Below are 19,654 nucleotides of genomic sequence, written 5' to 3' on the forward strand. Positions count from 1 at the left end.
TTCGGTTCACTTAAAAGAACTGGCATGCACATCACTAGTTATCAGTGCGGGTAAAAGCGCAACGATTGTGTGACGTCATAAAGTGCCGTTCGCCTCAATTGTGAATCTTGGAAGACGCTCATCCTGCTATCAGAATGCCAAAACAAAATTGAGGACAAAGAAAACAAACAAGGATAAGATGGAGGACCAAACGGGGAAGCAGGAGGAAACTGAATTCCCCCGTATTTACGTGGAAAGAACTTTGGCCATTATTAAGCCAAATGCGATTCACAAAAGTGTGGAGATTGAAGACATCATTTTGACATCGGGCTTTACTATTTTACAGGTTGGTCTCAAGTCAAAAATCACAATGTTTTTCTCTCACCAGAAGGGGGTGTCTGAAATCGCTCATTGTCAGTTGTTGTGGTAATTGTGACCAAGTGTAAAGTACAGTTGCTGAATGATCAATCAAAAGTAGTTGTATTGAACTTCCAGTTAACATTTCATTGAAGTGTCCAATCATTCATATTTGACAGAAGAGGAAACTTCAGTTGAGTCCAGAACAGTCCAGTGACTTCTACACGGAACATCATGGAAAACTAGCCTTTCCCAAACTCACAGCATACATGAGCTCCGGTCCAATCATTGCTTTGACTCTGGCTCGAGACAACGCAATAGGCCACTGGAAGGCCATCATTGGACCAGCCAAGTTCACAGAAAGTCACCCAGAATGGTGTGTCCCACTTTTTAAGTTGGCTTTTTTTTTTCAACATACGCACAACTGACATTATCCAGTAGAAGGTATTTCAGTTATGAGGAAACTTTTAATTGGATGGAATTTACTTATTTTTCTCATGGTGGTGTTTCTATTGAACATAATTCAGTCAGGAAGACTTGTGTCAATCTTTTGACTGAATCACAACACCTCACAGTAGTGTGACCCATCAACATGAAACAATTAACCCATTTCTTTATCATTAAGTAATTGACTCGTAGATATCATTATTTCCCCCATCATATACGGTATGAGCTATGCAGTTAAGTGGCCAAGCATGGGGAGAACACGAAACTCCGTATAGGAGGGCCTTGACCTTTCAACTGTCAGGCAACTTTCATCAGGTAATCACTAGACCTCAGAACTGCCTAGCAATCATTAAAAAAAAATGTCCCTGTTATTTTTATTTTATTTTAATTATACCGGTTATTGAGATTTTTTTTTAAAGGTTTCCGTGTTGTTCCTCCAGCCTTCGAGCAAAGTATGCTACGTCTGAGCTGGAAAACGCTCTTCATGGCAGCGAGTCATTTCATGTGGCGGAGCGCGAGATCAAATTCATGTTCCCAAACAGTAAGAAACACACCCGCAACCGCGTGCTGTTGGTTGCATTCAATGCAAAATGAGTCTCTGAAATATACTTTTTTGTAGCTCTAACTCTTCCCACAAGAGAGGAAACAGAAGAATACCTGAGTCGTTATGTGAACCAAACTTTGCTACAAGGACTCACTGAGCTCTGCAAGCACAAACCACTCAACCCTTGTGTAAGTGAATTATGGCACATGTATTTGTCACTCACTACTGGATGGAATTGTTTATGTGTCTTCCCCAATTACCCTTTCAATAGGTTTGGCTTGCTGAGTGGCTCATCAAAAACAATCCAAACAAACCTCAAATATGTGATGGAACTGTTGTAGAAGAAGCAGAATGACATCAGGGAAAAAGAGCAAAGAAAAAAAAACATGATATTGCGATACATCAATCATATTTAAAGAGGAAATGCTTGTCTTTGCAGTGTGTTCAATGCAGTCCCATTAGTATAAAAACACACAGAGCATTCTGATTGGATGGAATTAAGCAGGAAAATCCACTCATTTTTTAGGGTGTGGCCATTTTGCCACAAACATGACATCAGTTACTCAGGGCTCAGGTAACAACCAAGCACGGCTCAGCTTGCAAAATTCGCATGACCAAACGAAAAATCCTGAGCCTTAATTGGTTCTTACCTGAGCCCTGAGCAACTGATATGTCATTTTCAGACAAAAGCAGGTGCCAAAATGGCCCTGAAATGGATGAAAATAGCGGAATTTTGCTGCTTAATTCATATTCGACGAATGTAATATTAATTAAAAAACGTGTAGTTTTACCACATAGAGCATATTTTTTTAAAAATGTTTCACTTATAATAATATTGACAACTGTACTTCCAATGCAAGTGATAATACTACTTTTAGAAACAGGTAAAATCAGTTATTCAATCTGATCTCAGTAACTTTTGTGTTAAAGTGTAATCTGTTATCATTTAAAAAACTGAAGTATTAAAAATGAAAACGTGACATGAGTTTAAGTCATTGCACTAAGGTAGTTGCTGTTAAAATTCTATGAACAGTACAAAAACAAAGACAAACTTTGACTGTAAATACAGTTTCTATGAATATTCAAAGTGCATGCCTATTTTTTCCAGCTCAACTCATTTACATCTGTCAAACAATAACACAACAAATAACAGACTTGAGCTATTGCAGGTATAACAAGATTTTTTTTAGGTATAACAGAAGAGGATTGAGGAACGATAGGTATAGAGGAAAATTAACATCAAATGTTACATTTGGCTAAAATTGCTTAACACACACGCACGCACTGATAGCCTACTAGTTTCATCAGCATGCCCACATCAATTAGAAGAGCTCTCCATTTACATGAATTTGGAGATTAAAAGGCTTACATTGTATATTTTGTGAAGAATATAGAAATTGGATTGACTTTTGCTGTGGATGCGATATGCAATGTTATTCCCTAATGTCTTTAAAGTGACAGGTCTATTCAAATTTGCCTCTTGGAGAAAAATCATTTTATTTCGTAAAAACGTTCCTTAATACGTCACGGATATGAAAGTGTTGTTGCGTAGACAAATTCCCAGTGCTTGTATTCACATCGCACACAAACTAGCGTCGACCCTACACATGCGACGCACGTTCTCTGACCTTGAGCACTTAAGGTATGATGTTCATTATTCATGTAAGCCTTTATTTGAAGTTAGCATGTGTTGTCCAGTTTACAGGTAAAGTTCGACAAATAACACGCATCGAAAGCGCTCCTAACATGGCCGAGTGGACGGTTACTCAAAATGTCGCCGGCGTATTCGTTAGCCGACAGAATCAAAGATAACATGAAAACACTCGCGGCTTTTACTTCCTGTTGCTAGGAGGAGCAGCCATCGCATTTGAGGGCGGGATGATGACAAATAACTTAATAATCATGTTTAGTTTTAAACATGGTAAGTATAGTAATACGTACAATGAAATCTTTCAAATGCATATTCTATGAATTAAATAAAAAAGGGAAAATAATATTCTATATTTTAAGGTGGATGGTTGCTTATTTTTAAGAGCCGGCTCTCTCTTTGGCAATAGATTAATCGTATGCAATGATTGCTAAATCATGAGTGAAGCGGTCTGAACAGTGTACAGAGTCCACCCACCAAATGACTAATAATGTATGTTCTTTAGATTTAAGTGATAGCGGTGAAAGGAAGATGGTGCGTATATGATTGGTCGGGGCTTGTGTTTGGCTGCTATAATTGGTCAATCTAGTGATTGGCAGCAATGATTGACCAATCGGATTGCGTCTCTCTCGAAATGACGTTGTCCGGACCACCGGTTCTAGAAAAACCAACCTCCACAAGTCGGCGTCGTGCGGGAGAAACCATCTTTAAGACAGCATTTCGGCTTTGTGATTAGCAAGCGGATTTGCGTAGTTTACGTTGTCCGTTTACACCGAATCGGCAAGTAAGTACTTCGATTTTTCGAAAGCAGATCGTTTTACGAGTTTTGTGGATTTAGTAATGAAGCGAAAATACTATATTTGCTAGGCTTGCGATGCGGCTGCCGCGGCCTATGCATTACGTAACTGTTAATATGAATTTAATGCTTAATTGTAGCTTTTTACATTCATGAAACAGATGTTCGACTATGTGTGTTGAAAAAAATGTGGCACGCGGAGTAATAATTTTGCTTCGTGAGCACATTGCAGTTGGATTAGCTGTCAAATTGACAAAATCGTGCCGGTCAAAATGGTGGGTAATGCGTGCAAGCATTAGCAAATTGCTGCTACTAGTACGACGAACGCCAAATTGTTGCAACCCATTCGAAGTAACGTAACGATTTTGCCTTGTGTCAAGGTGTATTAAAACAACATGGCAGAAACCGAGCAGCAGTACATGGAAACATCAGAAAACGGCCACGAAGTCGATGACTTTAATGGAGCCGGCCAGGCTGGGGAGGGCGCCTGCGGTGCAGAAGGGCCCGACGACGACAACCAGAACGGCGGCACGGAGGGTGGTCAAATAGACGCAAGTAAAGGAGAAGAAGATGCAGGGTAAGTGTTAACGTTGATACGAATTGATTGTTTATCCGCACTTCGGTACGTTGCTGTGTGTCTTTTGTTCAACCGGCCTTTGTTGGCGCCATGTGCCGTGCAAGTGGGGGATGGGCGTCAGTTAACGAGTGAGCCTAATCTATTCCGAAATGTTTCTACAGTCGCATACAGCTCCTAGCGATCGTATCTTTTTAAGGAAAACCCAATTAAAATCGAATGCCGAATGCACTGTCAATGAGTGTTCTAGTACAGCATGTACATTGATACCCCCCAGATGCCCTGACCATCCCCCCTAGCCACACATACCGTGGAAGTAGCGCAATGGGGCCGAATGCATCAAATGACCCATATTTTTTGCCCCCTCTTGCATTCAGGAAAATGTTTGTTGGTGGCCTTAGCTGGGACACAACCAAGAAGGATCTCAAGGATTACTTCTCCAAGTTTGGCGAGGTATCAGACTGCACCATCAAAATTGACCAACAGACAGGACGGTCACGAGGATTTGGTTTCATCCTTTTCAAAGATGCAGCCAGCGTAGACAAGGTGGGGGGTAGCACAAGGCAGTTTGGCTGTTTTGCATCTTTGAGTCACCTAACCTACGCTCATTTGTTATTTTAGGTTCTTGAACAGAAGGAACACAGGCTGGACGGGCGACAGATTGACCCCAAGAAGGCTATGGCCATGAAGAAGGATCCAGTCAAGAAAATATTTGTGGGGGGACTTAACCCAGACACGGCAAAGGAGGTCATTGAGGACTACTTTAAAACATTTGGAGAGGTATGATTAGTACTGCTTCATGAATAACATAAATTGAAATTTGTTTTAAGTCATTGTTTTTGCCTTGAATAGATTGAGACAATTGAGCTTCCGCAAGATCCAAAGAGTGAGAAGAGGAGGGGTTTCGTCTTTATCACCTATCAAGATGAGGCTCATGTCAAAAAGGTCATGGAGAAAAAGTACCACACTGTTGGTGGGAGCAAGGTAAGCTAATATTTTTCTTTCAAGTGTAAGTTTTGCCTCTGATTTACCAATGTTGTGCGTTGTGTTGTAGTGCGAAATTAAAATAGCTCAACCCAAAGAGGTCTACCAGCAGCAGCAGTACGGCGTTCGTGGATACGGTGGTGCGCGTGCCAGGGGGGGCCGTGGAGGTGAGTTCTCCTAAAAGAAAGACACATTTGCTTGTGTCCAGAGGAGTTGGAACCATGGCTCCATTTTGTTTTTCCAGGTCAGGGTCCAAATTGGAGTCAAGGTGGTTACAACAACTACTGGAACCAAGGTGGTTACAACCAGAACTATGGAGGCTACGGACAGCAAAACTATGGAGGCTATGGCGGCTATGGAGGCTATGACTACTCTGCTGGTTATTACGGCTATGGGGGTGGCTACGACTACAGTAAGCGATAAGCGCCCCCGAGGGAAAGCGCGGATGGGAGAAGCTTATTTTTTGGTCCTCCTTGTTGTACAGAACTCAGTCCCTTTTTCTCTTGTCCTCCAGACCAGGGCAATACAAGCTATGGGAAAACTCCAAGACGTGGCCACCCGAGTAGCTACAAGCCATACTGATCACACGTAGTGCAGGTATGCATTTTTGCATCATCCGTGGTAGTATGAGAATATAGCTCCTCTTACCATTGGTGCCTTCTTGATCCCCCTCCACCCAAAAGACCTCCATCAATTCAAATTCCATTCCAACATTTTGGTGGGGGCTAGTGTAGCCTGTTTGATGGGGTCTGGATCCATTCCACCTATCATCTTAAGATGCATCCCTACAAACACTACTTGATCGATAAGGGTTGAGCTGGTGGTGGTTGAGAATAAATAGGACGTCGGTGTAATTGCTTCCGGTTCTGTTCACCCTCGAAAGTCTTTGTCCACTGACTTCGTTCGACTCATTCATGCACCTGTCTGTCTTTGTGTAACGTTTGGTTTATTCTCAGTAACGTTAAGCAACGTGTTTTTCTCTTAAGGTCTAACGTTAATAAGAAAAGAGATCCATGGTCTGACCACAGCGAACATGGGCTCTGGCTTTTCCTTTGGAGTTGGCAGAAATTTGGACTCATGCTCCATTTGTACAGATCAAGTGAGGAATTGGGGAAGCAAATGTCACTTTTCCACTTTTTATTTTATATTGTTTTGTGTCCATTTACATTTCCAGTGATGGAAGTGTTATTTTTACTGTACTTTTTGGTACCTTTTTGAATCTAATGTTATTGTATGGTTGTATTTTTACATGTCTACCGGATTTACAAACAGGAGCAAGAGCTTTTAAAGCTCTCAAATAAAACAATATAGCTTCCCCCCTCCCCCTTTTCAGTGTTTCTAGACCTTTGGTTTATGTACTACCGTGCTGACTGTCGGTTTGCAAGCTGCATGGCTTCGGATGTGGGGTGAGACAAATTTAAGGGATTGAAACTATTCAAAGGGTTTATTTGTAAGCGTGGTAAATGATTGTTTGCAGATGGCCTCGTAGTTAAAGACAACCAGCATATGTTCTCTGTTTTGTTATATTTTTGTTTTGCTTTTATGGAGACTCTTCCCCGATCGCGTCTGCAGTTTTAGGTGGCTTTACTAGTGTAATACAACTCAATGCAAGCCTGTTAAATGTAAGAGGGTACCCCCTCTCTCTCACTGGATACTCATTCCTCTAGTGTCTTGGGCAAATTGGTAGAAATAAACTTTTGGTTTATATTACAAATGGATCTATTTGTTATTATTTGTAAAGTTAATGTTAAATGTTTTGTACTGTTAAATGGCTTGCTTGATGTAGCCGGAGTAATCATCGCGACGGATGCCTCATTGGGAAGCTGCGGGAGCGTGCTTCACCACCTGCAGTGTTAATATTCAACCCACTAGATGTGGAACTGTGATACTTGAACGAACATTAGTGTGAGTGTGGTATGGTAAGTGCTAATCTTTAACATGTGTTTTGATTTTAGTAAGAGTATTTTGACCCAGATTTACAAACAATTCAAAAGTGAACACAACTGTCCACTTCAAATGAGTCAAAGATAACTGCAGTTTACATATCAAAACGGCAGTAATTGTGGAACTGATTGAGGTATGGATTGAATCGGCTCATTTTAGTCTTGCAAAAAGGTGCACAATCCCTATAGGAACAAAACGATTGTTTATTTTCGTATATAACAAGTGTTACCACACTTGGTTGCCTCTGATTTGAAATTTCTAAATACAGGGTGGGCCATAAGTTTCCATACGTAGGGTTTGTATACTGAGGGTACATCACTGAGACTTAGCACATCGTACACTTTACATACATATGGTTCTTCAAGGTATCGGAAACCTAATATTTCATCTTCTGTATGTATGGTTTGTACACTTAAGGTATCTAAACTGTAAATGTATATAGATGTATAGAGAGATTATACATTTTCCTACTGTATGGAAATGAACTGTCCACCCTGTCGAACGTCAGACAATGGCAATGTGTGAAATGCTTGAGCTTTCTTTTACTGTCAGATAGATCATCTCTACCTCTGAACCTAATGAATGTGACCATCTGACAATGTCTGATCAAATTAAAACATTTTTTACAGGAGCAACAAACCTAGATGTCTTCCTTTTCCAGCTTCACATTGGCTTCCATATCTAGGGAATGACAAGTAGAAATTGTTTTGAGGGGTAAAGTTCAGTTAAGTGCTGTTCAACGCTTGCGTTTGATATGAACCTGTGAGGATGCGATCAATGCAGCGCACCACCAGCTCAGCATCCTCCATGTTGAAGCACATGGGTGGTTTAAACTTCAAGACACTTTCCCAGGGTCCATCTGTACTAACACAGATTCGATCCTCCACTTTGAGCCTGAATGAGAAAAGAGAATTACAGCCGTGGGGGAAAAAAAAACCCCACCCATCCCGGTTTATTTTTAAATGTCAAGAGCAACTAAAGGTGTATTTGTTGGGATAAGTTATGGTAACAAAAATATCTCAAGACTGAAAGCGATGACATCTATTTTCTAGGGTTTTCTTGAAAGTACAAATTATTTTTGCATCATAACTCTGGGATTGTACTGCTAAAGGTGTTTCCATTCTATTTTCATGTCCTACACCTTCAGTGGCACCAAGCATTAAAAATAAAGCAATCAAATTTGTCTTGACTTCAGGCTTAGACCCTGCTTGTTGGGTGGCCTAAGCGACAAACTTGCAGGCCTTTAAGGTGGCCTAATAATTTTTTCTATTATAAATTTCTGCAATATGGAAACTGATGTGGTTTTGGTGTATTCTATATTGTAGTTACTGGTGTACCTTTTCACCACTTGTGCTGCTGCTTTAGTGGCAGGTGTTCTCAGTTCTCTGTCTTCTACCAGCTCAACTCCTATGAAAAGTCCCGCGCCCCTGTAAAATGGCCCAAATTATATCTATACTCCTCAAAACAAAAACTTTTGGGAGAGCAGATGTTACATCCCATATGGCACTATTACCTAACGTCTCCAATAATTTGATGTCGAGTTTTCAGCTCGGTGAACAAATCTTTTAGACGAGTGCCGACCCTTTTGGCGTTTCCTCTCAAGTCCTCTTTCTCTATCACGTCAAGGACAGCCAAACCAATTGCACAAGACACCGGGTTCCCTCCAAACTGCAAGAAATTGATCATTCCGTACAGGATTTTGCTTTGTAAAGAAATGCAAAGTTAGAAGTTTGTCTAAAATTTTAACGCGTCGACTGCTGAAACAAAAACTTACCGTATTGAAGTACTCTACTCCATTGGCAGTGAAAGCTCTAGCTATCTCCACCGTAGTTGCTACGCATGCAATGGGATGCCCATTCCCCATTGGCTTGCCCATGGTCACTATGTCAGGGCAAAAATCTGCTCCTTGCAGCTGAAAAGCCCAAAAGTGGCTTCCCACGCGTCCAAAGCCGGTCTGCACCTCGTCACACACAAACACGCCGCCCGCTGAGCGCACATACCTGTGGAAAACAAGCAAAGCATTGCGGCCTTGTTCTGATCACAGCCATCAGCATTACGAGACTTACTTTGCAACTTTAGCCGAGTATCCTTGTGGCAGAATGATTTGTCCTCCCACGCTTGGCATTGATTCGGCAAAGAAGGCAGCTATCTGTGGGAAATGGGAATTATGTTGCATGACTGATATATGCCTTTGTTGACTAATTTTCTTGTATCACCTTGCGACCTTTCTTGTGCACCTCCTCTATTATGTCATTGACTGTATTTGCATAAGCTTGACCTGGATTTGGCTCATCCTCTTTGTACATGCCTCTGTAGGTGTCTGGTAAGGGTGCCTGACACAGTGAAACACATTACAGTATTTAACAACACAAAAACATGTTTTAGCAGTTTGGGTGATCATATTTACACACCACATGAACCCATTCTTTTTGTCCATTCAATTTCCGGAACTTGTATGGACTGATGTCGATGAGGGACACTAAATGACCGTGGTATGCACTAAAAAGGACATTTGACACTGATGAGTCACAGTGAAGTGAATGAATGTGATTTGTTGTAGGGGAATCCTCACTGATCAAGCACGATGACGTCTTCGTGTTGAGTGTACTGCTGAGCCAAGCGTAGCGCAAGATCGTTGGCCTCGGAGCTGTCAGAAGAACACATGTTGAAGCACTGTTAGGTACTGACAGAATTACACTACTTTAAAAGTTGATATTGGGGTTTCGGGTCATATGTCACGATGGAACCGAAACTTTAAAATGCACATGCACCTGTTAAATATTTCAGTACTTTTAGCACAACTTGCTTTTTCATAATAAGGAGCTCAATGATAAAAATCACAACAGGAGTTTAATCCATGAATCATTCCATAATTTTAGTGGTTCATTTAGAGTGGGCATTTAAATAGTCTTCCTAATCGAGTGCTGTTGATCGAGAACAAGTCGATGCCCAACAATGTTAAGCTTTTGAGTGTCACCAGCATGTTGCAACCGAGACTGGAAGATCACAGAAAGACACAGAATTAGATGTCCTCGTTGGTGGAAAATGTTAATTTAGCTGTTCAGCTCTTATTGTGAGGATAGCAAGTTGTGCAAAAACATCACCCATTAAGGTTCAGTGCTTTTTGGTTTGCTCCCACGTTATCCCAAGAGCTGAATATTTCTCACTTATTCTGTAGTGTTACCTACCCAGAGTTAACAAAATAGAAGACTGACAGTCTCTCAGGCAAGGTGGAAGCCAGGCGGTCTGCATACAGGACTAAATTGTCGTGCAGAAATCTTGTGTTGGTGTTCAGAAGTTCCATTTGTTCTGCTGCAGCCTTTGTAACGTTGGGGTGGCAATGGCCCACTACAGTTCAAAACCGTTTGAGTAATTCTTACCACCAGGTGGCACTAGAAACATTACGAACTATGTACCCCGTAAAATACTTTACCATGATGAACATTGCTGATGCAGTCCAAATAGCGCCTGTCGTTCTCATCAAAAAGATATTGCCCCCTTGCTCTTACAATTTTGACAGGGTCATCTGAATAAAAAAGTCTGCACGATTGCCTGCAATCACAAATATGTAACAGTTATCACATGATGCATGTGAGACAAACTATCATATAGTTTACAATATACCTAAGCAGTTCAATTACATGTTTGTTTTTTTAGGAATAGTTACCCGATCAATCGCCTCCTCATTGTTAGGGTTTCCTCTTTTCTGAGGTGCTCTGAAGCCATATCTTTAGGTTGGAGTTGTTTGCAACACTTAAATCACTGTAACGCTGGTTAGTAAAAAAAAAAAAAAAAAAATTCAAACGGTTCTCTTATACGAATTCTTGAGTTCGACAGCGCAGGCATGAGCTCAATTAGTCGTCTTGCGTTATAAACGTGTTACTAATCCAAATGTCTGTGCAGGAACATGATATGTATCAGAATTAGATTAGATTGTTTTCTGCAAATATATATGTAAAATTACTCCCGTCTGTCTAAGTCGTTACGACATTTCCGCCTTCGTTTTCGACTGTTGCCCTTTGTGGATTAGTCTATCTAGGTTTAGCATACGTAGAGCGTAAATGTCGATTTTGTGGTTACGAATAAAAATATAGCAAATAAATTATTATACACCCGCTACTTTACAATGGAAGTAGTGCTCGCGGTGTCTTCTAATGGTAAGATTTAATTCAGAGTATTTCCCTCTCGGAATGGTATCGTCCAAAGGCTATATAAATAGTCTGCCTAGCACCTCTCATCCGGTGCACTGCGTGCAGCTTCGGTTGCTAAGGAACCACTGAACGAAGGTAATACATCAAGACAGCTGTAGCACGCTAGCTTGCAAATAAGCTGCGTAAAGCTAGCTAAATGTGATCATATCTGCTCGGATGGTCTTATTCCGTCACGCCATGTTGTCTCAACAATAAGGGCAGCAATTGTGTACAATGTCAAGCGATTAGTCGACATATAATTAGCCGATTAGACGATGGATAGGGACGCTTATCCTACTAGCTGGCTAGCAGAGGCGACTGCTACGTTGTGTTAGACGAGCTGCATCGTGCTGCTGAGCTAACTTTATTTAACACTAGACACGGTGTGGCTAATTTTAAAAAATGTAAATCGTGTTTTGACAGTGACAATTTGCCTTGTAGTTGACGGTTAGGATGTACGAATTGAGTGTTTGTTGTCCATTGGGGGGAAAAAATGGATGCAGAAAACTACTCAAAACGTTGTAAGTTAGATACATTTGAACTGTCCCGTGTTGTCATTCGCCTTTTTCAAACAATTAATTGTAGATTCATGATGTGTCATTATTTGAGATGCACTTCAATTTATGGCTAAAAGTCGTTTGAATAGTGGTTGAGGTGCCTGATCATATCTGTGAGGATCTGGTCTGCATGCTCAGTTTTTTTTTTTTTTTTTTTTTTATAAACGTGGATCACCACGTTTGCCCTTAGGAGGAAGGCTCTCGAGGCCACATCTGACTGCCAACACCAAGTATTGAGTGAGACGATATTGTACCCGTTGCATTATGTCAGCAGTTTTAACCTGGACTTGGAGCATGTGTTCTTTCTAGAACAAATGCAGTTTGAATCACCTTTGGTTTCATATTTACTCAATGCTGTAGTGCCCATAAACTACCATATTATCTTTTAATCCCAGTTATTGTTTGGTTAATGTTAATATACAAAAAAACCTGTCTCTCTTGTTTTTAATATATAAATACATCGTAAGGAATTTGCATTTGCCTTGGTATCATAAATGCTGAGTACTTTGTCATCTTTCCTTTGTACCTCTTGTAAAGACTCTATGGCATGCTTCCAACTCCTATCCCCATTCATTTTCCTCACACTTCCCCCATTCTCTCCCTTTTTGGTCTCCCCCCCCCCCCCCTTCAGTTTTCTCCACAAGTCACAACTGCTGTTATCTGTTTAGGCTGACCCAACTAACGTTGACTCCCACTTTTTCACCCACAACCTTTCCACTTGGGACTTGTTCTGCATGCTTTTTGCTGTGACTGTAGATTTTTGTGCGACTAATAAGGGATTGCAATGCTCACTTACTAAGTGACCATGATGGAATGTGAAGTGTTTCTTTGTTCTGGGTCTCCTCGTGTCCATGTGTGTTCTCTGCTTTTGTGAACGTGAACTTCTGCTCCTGGCTTTCACGAGTGCATTAGACACTTATTGGAGATTCATACATTTAGAGACTCACTCCTTTTGTTTTTTTTCTAGCGTTTGACAATATCAAGACCGGAATATACTAGAATATTTGATATGTGCAACTGCTGTTGAATTAAAATGGCTTTTTCCAGATGTTTTGCGCTCCTCTGTAATGATTTTTCTCATCTCCCTTTAGGTGAAATGAAGATGGTAATAACATGTTCGACCCAATGAGGTGTGGAGGGCACATGGCATAAATAATGCCAGGTGTTTGAAAAAAGGGCTCTGCGTGTCTGTTCCTGGATCAGCGCGACCATTATGGTGACACTTATCACGGAGCAGCTCCGAACGCAAAGTTTGGAAGAACCTTATCACAAGGCTTTCAATGTGAATGTGGTACGTAATTTGCTTCAGTTAGGTTCCACGGTGGTACAGTTCAGCTCAGTTTGGTACGGTATTTAATTATGATTTTTCAGTATTTAATGACCATTAAAGTTAAAATTAAAAAAACATGGATAAGTTTGTATGTTTGGTACATTAAACTAACCAAATACCACCCAACTACCTTAAACATTTGCACATAACAGAATTTGTCTTTTGTTTTTGCTTTATTTGACCTATGATGCACTATTCTTGCTGGAACTATAGTATGTACTTCAGTGTTGATTAATGTGATGGGTTACCTGTTTGATACAAACTTCTAAATCAGTCAATATATATGCTCAAACTACATTTCATTGTTATTTTTATTAGCTGTAATTATTGTTCAGGGTGTAGCCTGCCTCTCGCTCATTGTCAAGCGGGATAGGTTCCAGCTCACACGCAACCCTCATGGGGATATGCGATACAGAAAATAGCCGCAAGAATGGGGTGGATATTTATCAATCCGAAGATGGGATCATGTTAATGAATTTACACAATAATGATCAACAATGACTTAACAAGGTAGGATAAATATCAAAATACAACACTCTATTTCTGTTGAACTCAGCGAGCATCAACACAACATTTCTAGGAAATCATAATGTCCCATCACTGACCTGTTTTTAGAACACTCCCCTGTGCTGCTCATGCAGTCCACAAGCACGTAATGCTGTCCAGTGATTGGCCAAAAGAACGCTCACCATTTTTATTAATTAATTTATGTTGAAAGAAAAACTTGATTGGTTGGGGTGAAAAATCAAGATCACATTGTAGATTACAAGTGGAAAAGGATTCAAAGCTGTATTTCCGGTTTTGGTTGTGCTCTGGGGATGGGCATAATTAATGTTTTCATCTTAATTAATCGTGTCTTGTTGTAATTGGAGTCAAATGGCACCTTTTGAGTGCAACCAACACAGGGTACGTTAATTCAGTCTCAATTAGGTTGTACTCTGCTAGCTAGTTATGACACAGACATAAATAAGAGTTAAGTACATTTGTGGAGATTCTCTCGTCACAAAATGTTTTTAAAATGACGTAGCAGTCATTCAAGGAAATGCAGTCAATTGCCCAGTGTGCACATCGGACTCTTTGAAGTTGTTTATGTTCTTTGTATAATTAATTACAGGACAATTCCATGCAGTTTGTTTGGTATGGTATGATGTCATACTATATAGCTGAAGCAGCTCTTGCCATCTTGCTGACACACCCGTGGTGGAAAAACAAACCTGTATTGCTTTGTGGAAATGTGGCTTCACTCTAGGACAGGAGTGGCCAACCAGTCAGAGACTAAAAGCCACATTTTGTACTGTTACCGCAAGGAGCCACATCATATACATGAGCACACATGAACAACAACTACTACTACTACTATTTTTTTCCCTGCCATTTTGAGAGCGAAATTGACACTAATTGTTTCCTCGAATGGGTTTGCCCCTCCTCCTTTGCGGGATTTCACCTCATGCGCATGACGAAAATACCAAATTGAACTCGAGCGAAGCGAACACCCACAAATGTTGATATGAACGTAAAGGAGCCGCATGAAACCAGGCAAGGAGCCGCATGCGGCTCGCGAGCCGCGGGTTGGCCACACCTGCTCTAGGGTTTTTTGGGGGGGATGGAATTTGAATTAGTTGTCTAATGTTTTCAGACCCTCCCTGCATTAGGCTCCAGCCCCACTATCTCCTGGACTGCACGCAAGCCGACACAAGGCAAGTTCACTGAAATAAGAGATGCATTTGTAACATGTGACAATCTGCGTCACGGTTTCCCTTGGCATTTCCAGAAAGCAGCTTTGCCACACAGCCATCATTCAAAGCCCAACCTGCAACCTGTGGACTGGATACCACGTGGCCTCACCAAGTGGCAAAAGCTCACCATGAACCTGAGGTTTCCATTACAGCTGACTGTTTCCAGTGCTCCCCACCACCACCCCCTCCAAAGCGTCACTGTCGCTCCCTCTCTGTTCCGGAGGACCTGTCTCAGTGCCGCTCCACGTGGCATCCTTGTGCATCCAAAGTTTGGACACCAGTAAAACGTGCTACCCAAAGTGCAGGAACTTCTCATTTAAGCTCGGTTGCCAGCTCATTTCCTCTTTGCGGCCCCAGAACTTTCTATAAATCATCCTCTCTGCATTCTTCCACGAGCCCTACTTTCTTTAGCTTAGCATTATCCGCTGACTCTCCGCTGTCGTGGAACTTTCCGTGGGACCCATGTGACTCCCCCAAAACAGCTTGCTCTTCGTCATTCGCCACCCCATCGTCTTGCTCCTCGTCACCGACGCCCCTTGTGTGTCACGCTGCGCTACACCGCCGGTACTCCCTGTCACCTTTGCAAGTTCTGAACACGTCAGTGTTGTCCCAGTGCCCCCAGCTGGCCCACAACTCTGCTCTGCCATATGGCTGCTCCGGTATGGATTGCTCAGCTTTGTCACCATCCCCTACTTCAGCCTGCAGTACACCATCCTCCTCTCGACGCGACCTGCATCGAGCAGTACCGCGATGCCGCTCACAGCCGTGCGACATGCGCAAACCTGGCTTGAAGAGGCCCCACGACCCGGATGTGCTACCTGGCCCGAGGCCGGGCCTCGACTTTAGCAAGATGACACAGGTTAGCTTGAGTTACTCCTTACAATGCCGTGTAATTGCCTCAAGAATCTCAGCTCCCTTCATGCATAATTTGTGGAACAATACACCGAAATCTTGATTTTATGCGAACTTTGGGGTCCAGAATTTGGGAATCTTGTTAACCCCGAAAGCGTGTTTTATAAAAAAAACTTTGGTCCTTTGTTGCGTTAATTTAGCTCAGGCATGTTGTTGGACAGCCGAAGGTTTGCTCCACATCTATGTGGATGAGGTGCTTCTGCGAACTTCCCCCTTTCAGACTCAATTACAATCCCAGCTATCCGTAACACTGTGATAAAGTAGCCATAAAGAGCAAACAGCCCCACCTCTTATTATCAAACACCTTTAAACTGGTCACGGAAATGCTAAGGATTACGCGCTTGTCATTTAGCTCTGTACGATCCTTATATTGTCCATTTAAAATACTACTTGAAAATGTATTTACGACAAAAAAATTGGAGTCCATGACCAAACTGTGTCAGACAGAAAGTCGCGTGGAATCGAAGGGTGTAAAATCGAGGTTCGGGTGTATAATGTTGCTCACTAACACTAGTCAGACTTTATAAGAAAGTAGAAGAGGTACAAAGAGACACCGCAGCAGTGTTTAAGATGGCAGGCAATCAACCAAAGCAGCTGATAATGCAAGCTGTCTAGCGGGTTTGATTTATTCATCATGCTAATCCAGTCACTCTACCATTGTTTTTTATTTTTAATTACTGTTGGGTGTGGTTTGATGGATTTAGCAAATTGGCAGTGTTAAGATTAAAAAGTTCACATCCAAGGTTGAACACAATCTATTGAATTTCTTGGAACTGGTCCCTTGATCAAACTGTTCATGGTGAAACTTTTCACTGAGCTGGCAATGTTTTATCAATTTACCATTATTAACAGACAGGGTATGGTTGGGCAACACGAAGTTGATATAAAAAGTCTACACACCCAGGTTTAAATTTTAGGATTTATTTGTTTAAAAAAACAGACTAAGTAATAATTTCTAAAAAAAAAAAAAAATCCTGCTATTGTGCTCAATGACTTGTACAACTCAAGTGAAGAAAAAACATCCTTTTGAGATAAGAAATAAAAATAAAAAATTGCGATATTATGGTTGCCCATAGTACACACACACACACACACTTTTTTTTTTTTTTTTGGCTGTATTCAGAATTGGCCAATCACATCCGAACTTGTGTTAAAGGGCGGTCAACATACACCTGCCACTAACATATCAACCCCAAAGAAATTTCAACTGTTCAAGGTTCATTGGACCAAAACACATTTATTTCCCAATCTGTGGTGGCCAGTGTGTGCTGACAGTCACTTAATATAAGTTTGAATGTAATTAGTCAATTCTGAACACAGAAGCTAATCATTGGTTGTTTGAATGGTGAAAAAAGTTGGGAAATTATTTTCTTGGTCTCATTTATTTTTCAATAGCAAAATCCTGGGATTTTCAACAGGGGTGTGTAGACTTTTTATATCCACTGTAGTCACACTGTATGGATTTTTCTTCTATGATGTTTGTAGCGTATGTCACCCTAATGACAATTTTGCCTTTCTCCAGATTGGAAATGGTGAGGCCCAAGTTTCATGTTCAAATGCTTGCACGACCGTGGCACACTCCCAAATGGACCAGAATACTGCTCCGTCGCCTGTGGAGTTCTTGCGTAGAGCCAGCATCAGACCACTGAGTGAAAGTGAAGAGGAGGATGAAGACGATACAATTAAAAGAACTGTGACGCCTGAGGCCAATTTGCTTTTTGAACGAGACTGCACAGAATTGGATTTGAACCTCATAGAAGAAAACTGATGATAGATGGAAATCGCTGCTTCCTGTGGTCACAGCTTCCTTTACTATGTTCAGCACACTTGTACATGCTCGCTGCCTCTGGCTTATGACTATATTCACAATCGAAGCAGTTTGAAGCTATAAACAAACCACTCTCGAGCTAGGTACTGTTAAAAAAAAAAAAAAAAAAGTCATGTCATAGTGCCTCCCTTTTCAGCACTCAGTGAAATTGACAAATCTTTGTGCAGGCAGACTCTTGTCTGTATGGCTTTCTGCTGGTAAATGATTTATTTAATTTAAAGTGAGGCTGCCATGTGGCTGTGTAGTAGTTGTCCTGTTATTCTTTTCTGGAGTTGAGCAGAGTAGATTGGCTTTAGAGAGCAACACAGTTTGCCAGCCATTCAAATTTTAGTCTTTGGAAAAGTGACTAACATGAAGTTATACAGTAGGTTGCACAACAGGCGTGATTACTCATTCATTGGCAGTACAAACATTATTGGCAGACCCCCCCCCCCCCCCCCCTCTCTCAAAATTTTCTTTTTTTAACATTGCCATGTAGGTTTCGATCAAACCATAGTTAAAAAAAATATATGTTGGAAATGTGTTTTCAATTCACCCTGTAAAAGTGTTTTGAAGCGTTTCCCAGTGTATGCTCACACTGGTCAGAACATTAGGCATGCAACCTTCTGCTGTCCTCTTGAAATTTGTGGGTAAATTGAGCCTATCTCAGATGACTTTGGACAAGAGGCGGGGTGTTTTCTGTACTGATCATCAGTCAGTCTCAGGGCTCATGGACAAACAACCATTAAGCCATGGACAATCAAAAGTATCCAATTACCTTAACATGCGTCTTAAGGACGCGGGGAACAGTTTTTTTTTGACTGTCCTGCACCGCACAGTCGAATGAAATCAGTACAAGAGCCAAATCAGCATTTTATACTTTACAAAGACAATGCTCAGTTTCAAGCATTCTGACAGATCATTCTCCTTCTTTATTGTCATATTGTACTGATATAATTTAATAACTGAAAGCTGACTAAGTTCAGATAGAAGCACAGCCCATGCTAATCACCTTGATTAAAAAAAAAAAAAAAATTCTCAAAGTAAAATTAAGATGACTACATTGTCTCTGACTAGGTCTTCCATTAGCGGTCACTAGATTGCGATGGTGTGCCTAATATTCTGACGAGTGGATGCATATCTTATATCCTCACTGAAAGTACACCTATTAGCTAAACTTGAATATTTGGATGTTGTGGCCGCGTACAGTATAACTAGTCTCTGATAAAGTCACATCCATAATGTTGACCCACCTTTCCAGGAAAATGGGCATTGTTACAGTTAAGGTTGTAGTTAAAGTTTGAAACTATCAGCCTTTGGATTGAGGTCTTTGGATGTGACTATGAGTTGAGGACATAGTACTTATTAGCTGAATATACTGTACATAAATTTAGGCTCCACATGATACATTCCGAAATACTGCTGCCAATCCTGAAATCCCTCATTCACTATAGAGTTGTTTAGTGTTTGAGTATGCTAGAGCATTTTTGAGTCATCCTTTTTGTCCAGTTATCCATGTTGTTCAGGGTTCTCACCTGTCCTCACGCTGAAAAGTATTCACAGGTCAGATAAGATCTGTTTGGAGGCTTTCGTGGATTTTGTCTACCAATTTGACAAGTCGGGAACACCTCCTAGTGCCTCTGCCACTGCAGATCCCACAGTTATCTTCCATTGTTTGAACTGATTTAACTTCCATGTTGGTGGTTTGGTTATTAATGACAAATGTTTGGAATTGGACCATGCCTTAAACTTAATATAGAGCTTTATGAATTTCAGTTCTTTGGAGTGGTTATGTTCTGCACTTGACTAGCCTGCCGAATTACAAAAATTAAAATGCTGCAGCCAGCCC

General features: G+C 41.1%; 4 protein-coding genes across 7 annotated transcripts; 3 read left to right on the forward strand and 1 right to left on the reverse strand.

The window, feature by feature from the left end:
- Nucleotides 1-20: 20 nt before the first annotated feature.
- On the forward strand, nucleotides 21-2,414 carry LOC119128587 (nucleoside diphosphate kinase homolog 5-like). Its single transcript, XM_037261106.1, has 5 exons — nucleotides 21-325; nucleotides 516-712; nucleotides 1,224-1,324; nucleotides 1,403-1,515; nucleotides 1,599-2,414. Exons 1-5 carry the CDS (start codon nucleotides 179-181, stop codon nucleotides 1,680-1,682), a joined length of 642 nt encoding a protein of 213 aa, XP_037117001.1. The 5' UTR covers nucleotides 21-178; the 3' UTR covers nucleotides 1,683-2,414.
- A 1,194-nt stretch (nucleotides 2,415-3,608) lies between these two features.
- On the forward strand, nucleotides 3,609-7,039 carry hnrnpaba (heterogeneous nuclear ribonucleoprotein A/Ba). The gene is made up of 9 exons (XM_037261104.1): nucleotides 3,609-3,759; nucleotides 4,152-4,348; nucleotides 4,723-4,891; nucleotides 4,967-5,125; nucleotides 5,198-5,329; nucleotides 5,400-5,496; nucleotides 5,574-5,741; nucleotides 5,844-5,926; nucleotides 6,316-7,039. The coding sequence occupies exons 2-8, from the start codon at nucleotides 4,167-4,169 to the stop codon at nucleotides 5,909-5,911; spliced, it is 975 nt and encodes a 324-aa protein (XP_037116999.1). The 5' UTR covers nucleotides 3,609-3,759; nucleotides 4,152-4,166; the 3' UTR covers nucleotides 5,912-5,926; nucleotides 6,316-7,039.
- A 419-nt stretch (nucleotides 7,040-7,458) lies between these two features.
- phykpl (5-phosphohydroxy-L-lysine phospho-lyase) lies at nucleotides 7,459-11,287 on the reverse strand. Its single transcript, XM_037261099.1, has 12 exons — nucleotides 10,941-11,287; nucleotides 10,707-10,825; nucleotides 10,462-10,621; nucleotides 9,846-9,920; nucleotides 9,685-9,772; nucleotides 9,490-9,606; nucleotides 9,340-9,422; nucleotides 9,048-9,273; nucleotides 8,787-8,941; nucleotides 8,611-8,700; nucleotides 8,034-8,167; nucleotides 7,459-7,954 (listed from the first exon to the last, which is right to left on the reverse strand). Exons 1-12 carry the CDS (start codon nucleotides 10,997-10,999, stop codon nucleotides 7,914-7,916), a joined length of 1,347 nt encoding a protein of 448 aa, XP_037116994.1. The 5' UTR covers nucleotides 11,000-11,287; the 3' UTR covers nucleotides 7,459-7,913.
- Nucleotides 9,831-18,849, forward strand: LOC119128584 (protein FAM53C-like). 4 transcript variants are annotated; one of them, XM_037261101.1, is made up of 6 exons: nucleotides 11,503-11,559; nucleotides 12,211-12,257; nucleotides 13,112-13,311; nucleotides 14,987-15,047; nucleotides 15,122-15,945; nucleotides 17,521-18,849. In XM_037261101.1, exons 3-6 carry the CDS (start codon nucleotides 13,234-13,236, stop codon nucleotides 17,764-17,766), a joined length of 1,209 nt encoding a protein of 402 aa, XP_037116996.1. In that variant the 5' UTR covers nucleotides 11,503-11,559; nucleotides 12,211-12,257; nucleotides 13,112-13,233; the 3' UTR covers nucleotides 17,767-18,849. The 4 variants fall into 4 exon arrangements, with proteins under 4 accessions (XP_037116997.1, XP_037116995.1, XP_037116996.1 ...); XM_037261102.1 differs by lacking the exons at nucleotides 11,503-11,559; nucleotides 12,211-12,257 and adding an exon at nucleotides 9,831-9,953; XM_037261100.1 differs by lacking the exon at nucleotides 12,211-12,257 and having other exon boundaries at nucleotides 11,454-11,559.
- Nucleotides 18,850-19,654: the final 805 nt, after the last annotated feature.

This window comes from Syngnathus acus, chromosome 10, assembly GCF_901709675.1.
Source record: "Syngnathus acus chromosome 10, fSynAcu1.2, whole genome shotgun sequence".
In the NCBI taxonomy this organism is placed as follows: Eukaryota; Metazoa; Chordata; class Actinopteri; order Syngnathiformes; family Syngnathidae; genus Syngnathus; species Syngnathus acus.